This window comes from Microchirus variegatus (assembly GCF_963457635.1).
Source record: "Microchirus variegatus genome assembly, chromosome: 13".
NCBI classification, from domain to species: Eukaryota; Metazoa; Chordata; class Actinopteri; order Pleuronectiformes; family Soleidae; genus Microchirus; species Microchirus variegatus.
In genome coordinates, this window is record NC_139814.1 from 1,306,009 (window position 1) to 1,323,774 (window position 17,766).

General features: G+C 41.5%; 1 protein-coding gene across 1 annotated transcript in view; it reads right to left on the minus strand.

Moving 5' to 3' along the window:
• Positions 1–2,095: 2,095 nt before the first annotated feature.
• rnf5 (ring finger protein 5) overlaps positions 2,096–17,766 on the minus strand; it is a 55,922-nt gene continuing 40,251 nt past the window's right edge. Inside the window, exons 3-6 of the mRNA XM_083899859.1 lie at positions 3,834–3,946; positions 3,675–3,732; positions 3,480–3,591; positions 2,096–3,108 (exon numbers count right to left, since the gene is read on the minus strand). Of these exons, the coding sequence (XP_083755985.1) occupies positions 2,990–3,108; positions 3,480–3,591; positions 3,675–3,732; positions 3,834–3,946 (402 nt within the window). The 3' untranslated portion in view covers positions 2,096–2,989. The remainder of the gene's footprint in view (positions 3,109–3,479; positions 3,592–3,674; positions 3,733–3,833; positions 3,947–17,766) is intronic.

The window sequence follows — 17,766 nt, forward strand, 5'->3', positions numbered from 1 at the left end:
ACTGGGAGGTTGACTGTGACTATTGATCATTTATTTTCCTCATTTGGGCTGGCAGAGGAGCTGCTGCGAAGAAAGATCACCATCTTTGGCACAATGCGTAAAAACTGACCAGAGCTTACCCCTCAGCTCCAGAGGCTCCTCCATCTCTCCATTTACTCACACCCTGCTGTCCTACACTCCGAAGCAGGAAAAAAATGTCCTCCTGCTCAGCAACAAACACCGGGAGCCGGAGATCAGCAACGGGAAAAAAAAGAGGCCCAGAAGACCCAGCTCATTCTGATTATAACCTCTGCAAAGGAGAGGATACCAAGGATGGAATTTTCTTCATTACAGCACAAAAAATATATATAATTATTTTTATTTGGTATCTATAATGAGGTCTGATGTTGGTCTAAGAAATAAGAAATGTACACAATTTGTATAGCTTGTATTTGTATGAGCACCGTCGGTGCTATAGGTGTGTTAACTGAATATTTTATGAAATCTAAAAAAAAATAATAATGCAATTTTTTTTCTGCTAATCTTTCACATATACCAGGCTGCAATAATCCAAATGAAAAAAATGCCAGTTTGCATGAATTATATTGTTTTTTTTATCATTAAATGAGGTGCATCATGACTAACCAATTGACTAGCCAATTCCTATCTTAACCCTCAAGCTCAACCCTTATCTTAACTGGCCTCAAAACCAAGTGTTGAGGGTTATTTTGTCACTTAGAAATGGGACACCCCTTAAAGGTGAAGTAAGTAGTTTATAGTGCCATCTAGAGGAGAGGCTGAAATTTACAACAAAGAACTGCTCCTCTGCTCACCCCCTCCCTTCCCTGAGCGCTACGGTATCCTCAGCCGGTCAAATGTCGTCCTCGTCGTCTGTCTCCGTGTCAGCAGATGAGGTTTGTGAGTCGAGGGAGAGGGCGAGCTACCGCGGCCGTAGCAGACGAAGCGGAGAGAGAGGAGGCGGGACTTCCGCTACAAGTAAAGAGACGCTTGATTTGTTCTCTCACGTTTGTCTGTACAGGCTCCTGTAGAAACGTGGCGTCGTGGCAATGCAGTAGCGGCCCGCGACCATGTTATTTTACATGACTTTATGAAACACTACGAAAATGAAACAAAGAATATTATACAGCGACTAGACAATGCAGGAGCACATAATATGTATACAAATGTGGATTTTGGGTCATATAAACCCATAAATACTACACAGTGTCCCTTTAAATGCAGATATGTCTTCAGACTGTAGGGGGCAGAATAACGCGAAAGCTGCGTCCAGTCTGTCAACTCCAAAAAAGAAGAAGAACACATTTACGTCAGGATTATTTATTACGATCCGTTTGTCAGTCAAGTTATTAGGTTGTCAGTTAGTTATAAGATGATACTCATACAAATACCACAACCACGGACATATTCAGCTGACAGCTGACTAAGATGAATTTTGTCAATTCATCTTATTGACAAAAAATCGTAAAATAAAAATAAATGTTACGCAACAATGATGTCAGTAATCCATAATATGGGCCTAAACTAAGATAATACAATGGTTTTCATCATTTTTATATCTCTATTAACAAAGAAAATACTTAATTTGTATTGCACTCGCTTCGCTGCTTTCGACGCCATCTTTCTTATGTGAAAACACGCAATGCATTCTGGGTAGCCCTTGCTCCCAAGGGTGGTCTCGGAAAATCTCAATATTGAGGGCGATACAGCCCTTAAACCTGACCCTCAACTTAATTTTTCTGAGAATCGGGACAGCACTTGGACTAGCCGGAGCGCATTTTTGAGATTGAGGGTTAAGCAAGGAATTGGAATTCACCCTTAGTGTCCGTTTTTAACCATGCATATTGTTATTGTAAAGTGATGTTGAGTGACATAAAGGTGCTTTTAAATAAAATGTATAATATTCATAATGTGTATAATGTGTAATCTATTCAATGTCTTTTAATAAACCCTTGTAAGTGTTACACACTGGATCTTAGCTATTAAAGCTATTAAACACACAGTTGAATGTGAATCACTGTCTTCATGTGCACCATCACTTCCATCACAACCATAAATAAATCACTTCACACCAACAATTTTACTATTGTGACATTTATTTCACTAATTGAGAGAGGAGTTTATAATGGGGTGGGGAAAAAGGTTATTGAAACCAAGAACCAAAGAGTTTGTTGCTTTACAAAAGCATCATGAGGCTAACTCGTACGTCTCCTCCTTTCTGTGACTCTACGGCTGCTCGTCCAGTCAAACATGTAAAAACATTTACAATATTCATATATACAAATATATAATGTACACACACTTAGACATAAAGAGTAAGGAAAAGGAATAAGTCGACTGTGAGAGAAAGATTCGAGAATCACGCTGGAGCTCAGGTTATATAACACTTGTTACACTGCACTGACTTTGTCTCAGTAGCTATTACATTACATTGACACAGGTTTACGCATCACGTAAAACATGTCAATCCAAAGACTTCCTGGTGTCTGATCCATGTAAACCTGACACGTTTCTGTAGGTCAAATGTTGTTAAGTTGAGGAACAGTCAAACTATGTGTGTGTCATGTTTATTGTTTTCTACTCTCACATTGCTCACAAATATCTCCCCAAAATAAATTCCTTAATCTCCATTTCTGTATGTTGGTTTCACCTCAACGTTTAGTACAGTGCCACCTACGAATGATGTCACAGTGCAATGGCAGGTTTCGTTGAGACAAAAGGACATGAAAATGCTGTGCTTTTTTTTTTCTTACCTTTCAAGTCTCTTAAGAATCCTAGCATGTTACATGACACACAGTTACTCCTTGGCCAGAAATGGTTGCTATAACGACATCTATGTCGTCTTCTGTCCTTTTGATGTTTAAGGAACAAAACTGCTCAGAGGAGGGACTTATGTGCGTGCAAACGCACACACTGACACACTTGTCTGTCTATTCATCCATCCATCCATCCATCCATCCATCCATTCATTCATTCATTCATTCCACCCCCATCACACACTCAGCAGCCAGAAGAAGAAGAAAATGGCCACAAACAGGAAAAGTGAATCTTGCCAGTTGTTATTGCCGTTGTTGAGGTTCCCGTTGCCTTGGTGATCACCTGCGTACTGATCTGATAGAGAAGAGAAGAGACTTTTGTCATGACCTGATTTGTTCCAGAAACCTGACTTTTATTTGTTTAATTCATTTTATTTAAAAAAGTAACAATGCACATTAATCAACATTTTCAACTGTAGACCCTCAGCAGGTCGCACAGTCTTTACTTGCATACATACACAACTTACATACACACACAAATAAAGCAAACAGACCAAACAACCTTCTAACACATGAAGAGAAAGGCGGTGAAGATGAGAGACAGTGAGGGTGGGAATATGGCATCATTGTTTTGAGATAAAAAGATACAATAAAAAGTACTATCACCTCAAGTTGTGTTCATGTGTACGACTGTGACTCATCTGCTCAGGATCAGTGTCTTTTTACCTGCTCTGTGAAAATGGTCGTTGGTGTTGAAGACTGTTGTGAAGAAGCCAAAGGGGAAAGCACCGATGCCAAATGACATGTGAAAGCCAGTGTCTCCAAAACCCTGGAACATCTGAGCAGAGTGAACAAAAATACATGTCAAGATATGGTCATTCTGAACAGTGAGAAAGTCAGTGACAAGAGAAAGTGACTGACCCCGCCTCTGCTCTCTGGCTCTGTCCTCTGCCCCTGAGGCCGAGGTGGAGTTTTTAACCTGAGCATAAATACAGATGATTGATTAAACTGGAACTTGAATGACTCAGACAATGACGCCGACATTGTTATATTCAGGTACAAATGAGATGCAGAGTGTACCTGGGGTCGTCCTGGCTGGAGCTCCCTCTGCCGTACAGTGGAATGACTTTCTCTCTGCTGATGCCTGCTTTACATACGGGACACTGCTGCCTGCTGGGCCGCGTCTCCAACCACTGAGAAGAGAGAGGAACATCAAATTTAGTTCCCGTCTATCATGTTCCTCAAGAAAAGTTTCAGAATCTGCTTTCCTGCTCAGTCTGGATCTGGGCCATCAACAGTGTCAGCGGTTTTCACTGCGTTCCATTAAAAAGCTGGACACGCAACAGTTATAAATGTACGACGGATTTACTGAGTTCTAACTACAAACGGAAAGTACCATGTGCTCTTAATAGTCAACTAGAGGGCGCTGTAAGCGCAGCTTAGCCTGCATCCATTGTCTTAATGATAACAGTGAAGATTAACTTGACTTCATAACCAATGGATAAAACAATACCAACTCACAAATGCAGTAGTTTCCCTTCAGGAATTATTTAAGTATTTCTAATGCTGATACCAGTTTCTGCCCTTACATCATTAGTATCATCATCCAAACCATCAACCTGTCAGTTAGGTCCCATCCCCATTAAACTGTTTAAAGATGTTTTTACTTTTATTAACAGTTTTATATTAACTGTGTGTGTGTGTGTGTGTGTGTGCGTGTGCATTTGTGCGTGTGCATTTGTACGCGTGCGTGAGAGAGACAAGATATGTGTGTGTGTGTGTGTTATCTTGCGTGTAGGCAATAATACTCTCTTGCAATTTACCATGAATAAGTTTATTATTTAAACAATTGAAAGCACAGTCACAACATCGCTACAAATACAGTACGGTCCGGTAATCTACATTAAATCAGCTAACATCAATGTTTACGTTAGCGTGTGCCTGTGGCGCTAGCATTAGCAACTGGATGCTTTCGGCTCAGATGCTGAATCATTGAGGACGTGCTGTTGTGGTACGGCAGTTTTCGTTTGCAGTGGTTAAACTGCACCTTGTTGGGTTGTGAGGCGTAAAATGGTCCCACGCTTTGGACATTTTCTACCTTTTACGTTACGTTCTGTGTGGAAAAATGATCCCTGCGCTGAACAGGCCGCATAACGAGTGAGAATTTAAACGAATACTCGAGGCTGAGTTTTTGCCTCAAGGAATTTTTGTCATTGAGTTACTCAAATTACTTGAGTAATCGATGCAGCCCGATTAGTAATAATGCCTCATTAGAAACTAAAGTTAATTATGGCACAGCCTCCGCTACCTCCTGATGTCTGCAGGTCGTGGTGGGATATGGGACAGCATTGTAAAGAGTGTTTCCTTAATAGAGGACTGTGGGTTCTTCCATCTTTATGAAATTAGAAACATTCTATCCTTAAAGGACGCTGAAAAACTAGCTCATGCTTTTGTTACACATAGATTAGATAACTGTAGTCTGTTAGAACCCTTCAGTTAATTCAAAATGCTGCAGCACGAGTTCTGACAGGAACTAGAAAGAGAGACCATATCACTCCAGTGTTAGCTTCTCTACACTGGCTCAGGGAAACCTGGACCATCTCTTAGTTAGGCTGCTATAGACCTAGAGTGCTGCCGGAATTCCTGTGGTGCACTCACACTCAGGGTATGAATATGACTTTATTATATGTCATTAACCTTGTTCTTTCTCTCCCTCGTTTGTCTTCCCTTCCTTTCCTCTCTCTCGCTCTCTCTTTGTGTCCTCATCTTGCAGGCTGCAGGATCCAGATCCAGTTTCAAGGCTATTATTATTATTATTATTATTATTATTATTATTATTATTAATAACATAAATATCATCACCATTATTAATATGCAGGGTTTCTTCTATGTGTTGATTGATTGTGGCGCACCGCCAAGGCAAAATAAAAGCCGCCACACCTTCAGTCCTTTTTTATTACCTTGTTTTTATGTTGTTTTATATTTATATTAACGGAAATTATTCTATGAAATGTGATTTTGGCACAAAACATGGTGTTTTTCGTGAATTGCGATGCTACCCTGCAAGTAGCAAGAGTCACCACCTGCCTGTTTAGCTGCGGCGTGCGAAAGGCAAAGAGAGTAGAGACAACAGTCCGACGTGGAGGGAAAGAAAAGGGTGAAAGAACGGTACCTAAGCTAAGCTAGGTTATATTTGATACAGTTTTGTTCATCTACCTCCACAAAGATAAGTAAATTAACTAATGGCCAAGACTGCAGACCTTGCTCCCTCGCACTCTCCCATGCCTCCTCTCTCTTCTCTCTCCCCTCTCGCCCTCCCGTCCCGTGCCAAGTCTTCACGCTCTCTGCTCATACTGGTTTAAATGAACAACAAACAAATGCTAAGTGCTGATCAAGAGTTTTGTGCTAACAATGTAAGGTCCCGACTCTTGTCCCAAATATGACAGGCTTCATTCAGTGATTGATCGCCCACTCCCAAAGCAGACTGCAGCGCCCTGGCTGCGCGGATGTGTTTTCCACAGTCGAATATTAATTTTCACCTCCGAATATTGTTTTTAAAACCTATTTGAATATATATTCGAATATAGAATATCCGTTGACAGCCCTATAATGTACAGATGGAATAGGCTACAGAAAAAATCGTAAGTAGGGATAAATGTGTTATTGATTGGTTAATACAGGATACGCATTATTTCTATCATTATTTTAGAGAGATTCTTATTTTTATTTTAGTACCTTTGACACTTAGTATACAGTAGAGAGAGAGATTATTTTGTTGTAGATAACTTTTTAACAGTAAAACTTTCTATTAATAGAGGAAACTCGTTACGTTTCAGATGCATGTTTTGAATAGCACGACATAACGTTAGCTTAGGTAATGCTCAGTTAAGTGTTTATTTAAAGATGTTTATTTGACTGTATTCAGTATAGACTAATTAAGTTATTTAACTTATATCTTTAATTTGTTGTTGTTGTGTTAGTTGTTTTGGCCTAGTGATACAGCAAGATCCTATTTTCAATTATTTTCAATTCATGTACCAAAAACCTATAGTAAATAATGTATTTAGAAAAAACATTCAGTTTGAAATAGTCATAATATCACATTTCAAAATCCATGTCGTCGTTGTCTTCGTCAATTTTTGGTCTCTTGTTTTTTCATTTTCCTATTGACAAGAGATTCAGGTCTGAGAGGTTCAGGTCTGGTGAGTTTGCTGGCCAAATCAAGTAAACCAACACCATGGTCATTTAACCAACTTTTGGTGCTTCTTGCAGTGTGGGCAGGTGTCAAATCCTGCTGGATGACATGAAATCAGCATCTTCAAAAAGCTCTTCAGGAGAAGGAAGCAGGAAGTGCTCTAAAATGTCTTGGTAAACAGGTGCAGTGGCTTTGGTTTTCAAAAAACATAGTGGACCAACACCAGCAGGTGACATTGCACCCCAAACCATCACAGGCTGTGGTTGGGCATCTTTTTCTTCCACACTTTTTCCTTCCACTCAACTTTCTGTTAACATGCTTGGATACACTCTGTGAACAGCCAGCTTCTGTGGTGATGAATTTTTGTGGCTTACCCTCCTTGCGAAGGGTGTCAATAACTGTCTTCTGGACAACCGTCAGTAGAGCTGTAAAGTCAAAGTCGACTGGTCGACACGTTCTTGCTTGAACAAAATTGTGATTGGTCAACTAAATGTTTTTATTATTATTATTTTAATTATTATTTTTATGGGGATTTAGGAGGAAAGTACTGTTGTGATTTACGGTGATAATTGGTGAGAAAATATGTATGAATGATTAAAGCGGACCTAGACCGGAAGTTCCAATTAACGCTGTTTTTTAGTGTGTATCTGCTTTCATGAAGCCCTGAAGGTTCAAAACAAACGGTTCAGCCATTGCTGAGAACGCTGTGTTTTATTGTAATCTCGGGCTCAGTGAGATCTCTGAAAAAACCCGGTCCGGTTATGTAAACAGCGGTTCTCCGGAGCAGCAGATCCTCCTGCTCCGGGCACTAGTCCGGGCACATCCGGTTGCGTACATTGAACCGCAGAAGAAAAATAATGTCCGTTGTGTAGATGTTTCACGAGCGACAGTGTCTTCTGACTCTGGGTCTGACTCCGGGTCAAAGTCATAAAAGGGACTGCGGCGGGGAGTCGTGAAGAAGCTATTGTTGTTAAAACAATGTTTTGATAATGAGTAGCAGTGCATCCACCGTTCCAGAGGGGGGAGCTGCGCTTCTGAGAGTGGGTTTGCTGAATATGTCACTTCCGGGTACTGGCCAATCACAAGACAGTTGGGAAGGCTAAATGCTGGCCAATCACAATACACTCCGTCTTCTGGGTGTGAGAGTTCAGTCTGAAATATCGCGGCTCAGGAGAGCATCAGAAAAGACAGATTTCTATCGGCTCGTTTACAGCAACTAGGAGGTTTTTGACCATAAAAACAAGTAAATGTATGCAAGTAGACCTCCATAACTAACACATTATGTGCAACAGGACCACCCTATGTGAGCTTTAATTAATGTTATTAATTAATTATTACTAAGTTTCTTAAGAATAACAAAACAGGACACCACTCCTCTCAAAGCGAGGAGAATGACAGAAGGACTGTCACTTAACGAATTTGAAGTGTCTCTCGACTATCAGTTATCACTAATTAATAATAAGCATATTATTATTAATTAGGATTAAATTTAAGATGGGAAGGTGTGAGGTCGTACACTGGCTTCTTTCAATTACCCTTGTCACAAACAAGCAAAAGACAGAAACAGTACTTTAAGATAAAGGTTAAAATTTATTAAAGTTGCACAAAAGCAGGATTCTGATATCAAGGATGATTGACTGAGCCTGGTTTAACGAATACAAAACAAGGGTGTCCAGGCTCAGTTGGTTGCACAAAGACCAAGCCAGGATGATCGGACATGGATTCATCAAGCCAGGTGATTTTTTTTTCTTATTAGGGTTCGAGCACGACTGTGCAAGAACCCTATTGTAATTGAAGGAGTTATTAGGGTTCGAGCACGACTGTGCAAGAACCCTATTGTAATTGAAAGAGTTATTATTATTAGGGTTCGAGCACGACTGTGCAAGAACCCTATTGTAATTGAAAGAGTTATTATTATTAGGGTTCGAGCACGACTGTGCAAGAACCCTATTGTAATCGTAAGAGTTATTATTAGGGTTCGAGCACGACTGTGCAAGAACCCTATTGTAATTGAAAGAGTTATTATTATTATTATTATTCTTCACACAAAAAAAGTGCCTTTTTGAAGGCCTAAACGTATCCCAAACCTCACGAAATTTCGGGACAACATCAGACCTCGCTGAAAATTTTGTAAAAAAGTGGTTCGGTGAATGTGCGTCAAAAAATGGAAGTGGGCGGGGCTAAAGACTGACGCAAAACAGTTCTACTAGGTCAACTCCTGTCAGGTATAACGTACATGAACGAAACTTGGTCCACACGTTCATTAGGTTGAGCTTTAAATAAAAGTCGTGGACAAGTTTTCTGTGAAACCTACAGGAAGGCCGCCATTTTGGATTGAAGGCGAAAACGGAGGCGTTTTTGGCGAATTTACAGCATAACTTGCCGTAGATACCAAAATCTACAGTTTTTGAGCAATCACCTTCAAACTTGGCGAGGTCGATGTGGACCAGTTGAGGTACGATCTAATCTGAAAAGTTTTTTGAAATATTGCATGGCGCACGAGATAGGTGGCGCCAAAGTTGGCGAAAATTGCAAATTTTCCCAACACGCAACGAAACGCTTATAACTTTGCGATGGAAGGTCAAGTCGGAGCCAAACTTGCCATGATTGATGATGGGTAGTTGCTGAAGACACCTATGCAAAAATGATCACGTTTGAAACCATCGCCTCCTGGTGGTGGAAGAGAATATACAAAAAAAAAGTTTATTTACGATTTCGGTAATAACTTTTACAGAGATTGTCGTATCCGACTCAAAATGACACTGAAACATTGAAAACACATGGTAGATGATGCGTGTTGAATATGACAGCGCATTGTTTAACGATGTAGCGAGGTGCGGGGTGCAAAGTCGGATTATTGCGACAAAAAAACAAACTCTTATAACTTTGCGAGTCCTGGTCCAAACTGAACCGAACTTCCTTGGATTGATGATCCTCCAGCCCTGACAATGTCTATATGAAAATATTCAATTTCGAAAACAGCGCCCCCTGGTGGAAACAGAAAGAATTTTATTTGCTATAAAATCTATCTTGTCCTAGAGCTTTTGTGCTATCACCTTCAAACTTGGCGAGGTCAATGTGGACAGGTAGAGGATCAAAAGTTGGTGAAAGCTTTCTAAAATGTCGCACGGCGTACGAGATAGGGGGCGCTAAAGTTGGCGATCATTCTGATGTTGACCAAATCTCTTATAACTTTGCATTGGAAGGTCAGATATGAACCAAACTTGCCGTGGTTCATGATCGATAGGTCTTAAAGACGAATATGAAAAAACGGTCACGTTCGGAAACAGCGCCTCTAGTGGTGAGAGTATTATTACCCAAAAAAAGTACATTTATGATGATAACTTTGTGGAACATGTTCCGATTTGAACCAAACTTCCTTGGATCGATGACAGTCCGACCCTGAACAAGTCTACATGAAAATATTCAATTTCGAAAACAGCGCCCCCTGGTGGAAACAGAAAGAATTTTATTTGCTATAAAATCTATCTTGTCCTAGAGCTTTTGTGCTATCACCTTCAAACTTGGCGAGGTCAATGTGGACAGGTAGAGGATCAAAAGTTGGTGAAAGCTTTCTAAAATGTCGCACGGCGTACGAGATAGGGGGCGCTAAAGTTGGCGATCATTCTGATGTTGACCAAATCTCTTATAACTTTGCATTGGAAGGTCAGATATGAACCAAACTTGCCGTGGTTCATGATCGATAGGTCTTAAAGACGAATATGAAAAAACGGTCACGTTCAGAAACAGCGCCTCTAGTGGTGAGAGTATTATTACCCAAAAAAAGTACATTTATGATGATAACTTTGTGGAACATGTTCCGATTTGAACCAAACCTCCTTGGATCGATGACAGTATGGCCCTGAAAAAGTCCGTATGAAAATCTTCAATTTAAAAAACAGCGCCCCCTGGTTGCTGGATATAACATTACATATCAAACTTTTTTATGCTGCTATAACAAGGATTGTTGTATCCTCCTCATACCTGATATGTGGGACCACAAAACCGCTCCGACCATGTCAGCAACAGACGACTTCCTGACAGGAAGTGGATCTGCCGCAACAGGAAGTAGAATGTAACTTTGCCATACGTTGCCCGATCGCCACGAAACACGATATGTGAGTCAATAAAACTTCCCTGAACATGTTAATGGACACGCCTTTGACCCAACAGGAAGTCAGCCATTTTAAACAGGAAGTGCCCTGTAACTTTACCGTACATTGATCGATCTGCACGGAACTTGACACGTGAGACCAGGAACCTATCCTGGACATGTCTGCAAAAGCTAAACTCCAAACAGGAAGTGGAACGCCAAAACAGGAAGTAGAATGTAACTTTGCCGTACATTGCCCTATCTCCACGAAACATTATATGCGAGTCAAGGGAACTTCTTTGAACATGTTAATAGACACGCTCTGACCCAACAGGAAGTCAGCCATTTTAAACAGGAAGTGCCCTCTAACTTTACTGTAAATTGACCGCTCTGCACGGAACTTGGTATGTGAGGCCAGGGACCTATCCTGAACACGCAAACAGTGTCCTCCCGACAGAAAGTGTAACGCACTTAACAGGAAATAATATATGACTTTACTCCACAGCCCAACATCCGCACCGACGGCGCCAATTAGAACTACGACAGCAAGCAGCGAATGAACGAGAGACGAGATCAGGGCGCAAGCGACGAGGTGGGCGCAGGTCGCGACGTAGCGTCAAGCTCGAACCCGTTACCACCGCTTGCGGTGCTAGTTATTATTATTTTTCCCACGAAGAAAGTGCCTTTTTGAAGGCCTAAACGGATCTCAAACCTCGCGAATTTTTGGGACAACATCAGACCTAACTTAAATCGCCGAACCACAGTGGTTCGGTGAATGTGCGTCAAAAAATGGAAGTGGGCGGGGCTAAATACTGACGCAAAAAAGTGCTACTAGGTCAACTCCTGTCGGGAATAACGTACATGAACGAAACTTGGTACACACGTTCATTAGGTTGTGCCATGGGCAAAAGTCAATCACAAGTTTTCTGTGAAACCTACAGGAAGGCCGCCATTTTGGATTGAAGGCGAAAACGGAGGCGTTTTTGGCGAATTTACAGCATAACTTGCCGTAGATACCAAAATCTACAGTTTTTGAGCAATCACCTTCAAACTTGGCGAGGTCGATGTGGACCAGTTGAGGTACGATCTAATCTGAAATTTTTTTTGAAATATCGCATAGCGGACGTATTTGGTGGCGCCAAAGTTGGCGAAAATTCCAAATTTTCCGAACACGCAACGAAACGCTTATAACTTTGCGATGGAAGGTCAAGTCGGAGCCAAACTTGCCATGATTGTTGATGGGTAGTTGCTGAAGACACCTATGCAAAAATGATCACGTTTGAAACCATCGCCTCCTGGTGGTGGAAGAGAATATACAAAAAAAAAGTTTATTTACGATTTCGGTAATAACTTTTACAGAGTTTGTAAAAGTGTCACTCAAAATGACACTGAAACATTGAAAACACATGGTAGATGATGCGTGTTGAATATGATAGCGCATTCTTTAACGGTGTAGCAGCGTGGGCGGTGCAAAGTCGGATTTTTGCGACAAAAAAACAAACTCTTATAACTTTGCGAGTCCTGGTCCAAACTGAACCAAACGTCCTTGGATTGATGTTCCTCCAGCCCTGACGACGTCTACATGAAAATATTCAATTTCGAAAACAGCGCCCCCTGGTGGCAACAGAAATAATTTTCTTTGCTATTAAATCTATCTTGTCCTAGAACTTTTGTGCTATCACCTTCAAACTTGGCGAGGTTAATGTGGACAAGTTGAGGATCAAAAGTTAGTGAAAGCTTTCTAAAATGTCGCACGGCGTACGAGATAGGGGGCGCTAAAGTTGGCGATCATTCTGATGTTGACCAAATCTCTTATAACTTTGCATTGGAAGGTCAGATATGAACCAAACTTGCCGTGGTTCATGATCGATAGTTCTTAAAGATGAATATAAAAAAACGGTCACGTTCGGAAACAGCGCCTCTAGTGGTGAGAGGATTATTACCCAAAAAAAGTACATTTATGATGATAACTTTGTGAATCCTGTTCCGATTTGAACCAAACTTCCTTGGATCGATGACAGTCCGACCCTGAACAAGTCTAGATGAAAATATTTTATTTCGAAAACAGCGCCCCCTGGTGGAAACAGAAATAATTTTATTTGCTATAAAATCTATCTTGTCCTAGAGCTTTTGTGCTATCACCTTCAAACTTGGCGAGGTCAATGTGGACGAGTTGAGGATCAAATGTTATTGAAAGCTTTCTAAAATGTCGCACGGCGTATGAGATAGGGGGCGCTAAAGTTGGCAAACATTCTGATTTTTAAAAACAGACAACGAAACCCTTATAACTTTGCGATGGAGGATCCAATGTCCTTCCCTGGTTTGATGCCTTGAAGTAGTCTATATGACAATATTCAATGTCTTAACGACGCCCCCTGGTGGCAGCAGACTATGCCATCTACTGTGCAACACAAAAGAAACTGGTATAACTTTGTAAATCCTGTTCCAATCTGAACCAAACTTCCCTGGATTGATGACCGTCTGACCCTGAAAAAGTCTATATGAAAATCTTCAATTTAAAAAACAGCGCCCCCTGGTTGCTGGATATAACATTACATATCACACTTTTTTATGCTGCTATAACAGGGATAAATGTATCCTCCTCATACGTGATATGTGGGACCACAAAACCGCTCCGACCATGTCAGCAACAGATGACTTCCTGACAGGAAGTGGATCCGCCGCAACAGGAAGTAGAATGTAACTTTGCCATACATTGCCCGATTGCCACGAAACATGATATGTGAGTCAATAGAACTTCCCTGAACATGTTAATGGACACGCCTTTGACCAAACAGGAAGTCAGCCATTTTAAACAGGAAGTGCCCTGTAACTTTACCGTACATTGATCAATCTGCACGGAACTTGACACGTGAGACCAGGAACCTATCCTGGACATGTCTGCAAAAGCTAAACTCCAAACAGGAAGTGGAACGCCAAAACAGGAAGTAGAATTTAACTTTGCCGTACGTTGCCCTATCTCCACGAAACATTATATGTGTGTCAAGGGAACTTCCCTGAACATGTTAATAGACACGCTCTGACCCAACAGGAAGTCAGCCATTTTAACAGGAAGTGCCCTCTAACTTTACTGTACATTGACCGCTCTGCATGGAACTTTGTATGTGAGGCCAGGGACCTATCCTGAACACGCAAACAATGTCCTCCCGACAGAAAGTGTAACGCACTTAACAGGAAATAATATATGACTTTACTCCACAGCCCAACATCCGCACGGACGGCGCCAATTAGAACTACGACAGCAAGCAGCGAATGAACGAGAGACGAGATCAGGGCGCAAGCGACGAGGTGGGCGCGGGTCGCGACGTAGCGTCAAGCTCGAACCCGTTACCACCGCTTGCGGTGCTAGTTAGGGTTCGAGCACGACTGTGCAAGAACCCTATTGTAATTGAAAGAGTTATTATTAGGGTTCGAGCACGACTGTGCAAGAACCCTATTGTTATTGAAGGAGTTATTATTATTATTATTATTATTATTCTTCACACAAAAAAAGTGCATTTTTGAAGGCCTAAACGTATCCCAAACCTCACGAATTTTCGGGACAACATCAGACCTCGCTGAAAATTTTGTAAAAAAGTGGTTCGGTGAATGTGCGTCAAAAAATGGAAGTGGGCGGGGCTTCAGACTGACGCAAAAAAGTGCTACTAGGTCAACTCCTGTCGGGAATAACGTACATGAACGAAACTTGGTACACACGTTCATTAGGTTGTGCCATGGGCAAAAGTCAATCACAAGTTTTCTGTGAAACCTACAGGAAGGCCGCCATTTTGGATTGAAGGCGAAAACGGAGGCGTTTTTGGCGAATTTACAGCATAACTTGCCGTAGATACCAAAATCTACAGTTTTTGAGCAATCACCTTCAAACTTGGCGAGGTCGATGTGGACCAGTTGAGGTACGATCTAATCTGAAAAGCTTTTTGAAATATTGCATGGCGCACGAGATAGGTGGCGCCAAAGTTGGCGAAAATTCCAAATTTTCCCAACACGCAACGAAACGCTTATAACTTTGCGATGGAAGGTCAAGTCGGAGCCAAACTTGCCATGATTGATGATGGGTAGTTGCTGAAGACACCTATGCAAAAATGATTACATTTGAAACCATCGCCTCCTGGTGGTGGAAGAGAATATACAAAAAAAAAGTTTATTTACGATTTCGGTAATAACTTTTACAGAGTTTGTAAAAGTGTCACTCAAAATGACACTGAAACATTGAAAACACATGGTAGATGATGCGTGTTGAATATGATAGCGCATTCTTTAACGGTGTAGCAGCGTGGGCGGAGCAAAGTCGGATTTTTGCGACAAAAAAACAAACTCTTATAACTTTGCGAGTCCTGGTCCAAACTGAACCAAACTTCCTTGGATTGATGTTCCTCCAGTCCTGACGACGTCTACATGAAAATATTCAATTTCGAAAACAGCGCCCCCTGGTGGCAACAGAAAGAATTTTATTTGCTATTAAATCTATCTTGTCCTAGAGCTTTTGTGCTATCACCTTCAAACTTGGCGAGGTTAATGTGGACGAGTTGAGGATCAAAAGTTAGTGAAAGCTTTCTAAAATGTCACACGGCGTACGAGATAGGGGGCGCTAAAGTTGGCGATCATTATGATGTTGACCAAATCTCTTATAACTTTGCATTGGAAGGTCAGATATGAACCAAACTTGCCGTGGTTCATGATCGATAGTTCTTAAAGATGAATATGAAAAAACGGTCACGTTCGAAAACAGCGCCTCTAGTGGTGAGAGGAATATTACCCAAAAAAAGTACATGTATGATGATAACTTTGTGAATCCTGTTCCGATTTGAACCAAACTTCCTTGGATTGATGACAGTCCGACCCTGAACAAGTCTACCTGAAAATATTTAATTTCGAAAACAGCGCCCCCTGGTGGCAACAGAAAGAATTTTATTTGCTATTAAATCTATCTTGTCCTAGAGCTTTTGTGCTATCACCTTCAAACTTGGCGAGGTTAATGTGGACGAGTTGAGGATCAAAAGTTAGTGAAGGTTTTTTAAAATGTCGCATGGCGTACAAGATAGGGGGCGCTAAAGTTGGCAAACATTCTGATTTGTAAAAACAGACAACAAAACGCTTATAACTTTGCGATGGAGGATCCAATGTCCTTCCCTGGATTGATGCCTTGAAGTAGTCTATAAGACAATATTCAATGTCTTAACGACGCCCCCTGGTGGCAGCAGAATTTGCCATCTACTGTGCAACACTAAAGAAACTGGTATAACTTTGTAAATCCTGTTCCAATCTGAACCAAATTTTCTTGGATTGATTACAGTCCAACCCTGAAGCAGTCTATATGAAAATCTTCAATTTATAAAACAGCGCCCCCTGGTTGCTGGATATAACATTACATATCACACTTTTTTATGCTGCTATAACAGGGATTGTTGTATAATCCTCATACGTGATATGTGGGACCACAAAACCGCTGCGATCATGTCAGCAACAGACGACTTCCTGACAGGAAGTGGATCCGCCGCAACAGGAAGTAGAATGTAACTTTGCCATACATTGCCCGATCGCCACAAAACATGATATGTGAGTCAATAGAACTTCCCTGAACATGTTAATGGACACACCTTTGACCAAACAGGAAGTCAGCCATTTTAAACAGGAAGTCCCCTGTAACTTTACCGTACATTGATCAATCTGCACGGAACTTGACACGTGAGACCAGGAACCTATCCTGAACATGTCTGCAAAAGCTAAACTCCAAACAGGAAGTGGAACGCCAAAACAGGAAGTAGAATGTAACTTTGCCGTACGTTGCCCTATCTCCACGAAACATTATATGTGTGTCAAGGGAACTTCCCTGAACATGTTAATAGACACGCTCTGACCCAACAGGAAGTCAGCCATTTTAACAGGAAGTGCCCTCTTACTTTACTGTACATTGACCGCTCTGCATGGAACTTGGTATGTGAGGCCAGGGACCTATCCTGAACACGCAAACAATGTCCTCCCGACAGAAAGTGTAACGCACTTAACAGGAAATAATATATGACTTTACTCCACAGCCCAACATCCGCACGGACGGCGCCAATTAGAACTACGACAGCAAGCAGCGAATGAACGAGAGACGAGATCAGGGCGCAAGCGACGAGGTGGGCGCGGGTCGCGACGAAGCGTCAAGCTCGAACCCGTTACCACCGCTTGCGGTGCTAGTTATTCTTATTATTATTCTTCACACGAGGAATGTGCCTTTTTGAAGGCCTAAACGGATCCCAAACCACGCGAATTTTTGGGACAACATCAGACCTAACTTAAATCGCCGAACCAAAGTGGTTCGGTGAATGTGCGTCAAAAAATGGAAGTGGGCGGGGCTTCAGACTGACGCAAAAATGTGCTACTAGGTCAACTCCTGTCGGGAATAACGTACATGAACGAAACTTGGTACACACGTTCATTAGGTTGTGCCATGGGCAAAAGTCAATCACAAGTTTTCTGTGAAACCTACAGGAAGGCCGCCATCTTGGATTGAAGGCGAAAACGGAGGCGTTTTTGGCGAATTTACAGCATAACTTGCCGTAGATACCAAAATCTACAGTTTTTGAGCAATCACCCTCAAACTTGGCGAGGTTGATGTGGACCAGTTGAGGTACGATCTAATCTGAAAAGTTTTTTGAAATATTGCATGGCGCACGAGATAGGTGGCGCCAAAGTTGGCGAAAATTCCAAATTTTCCC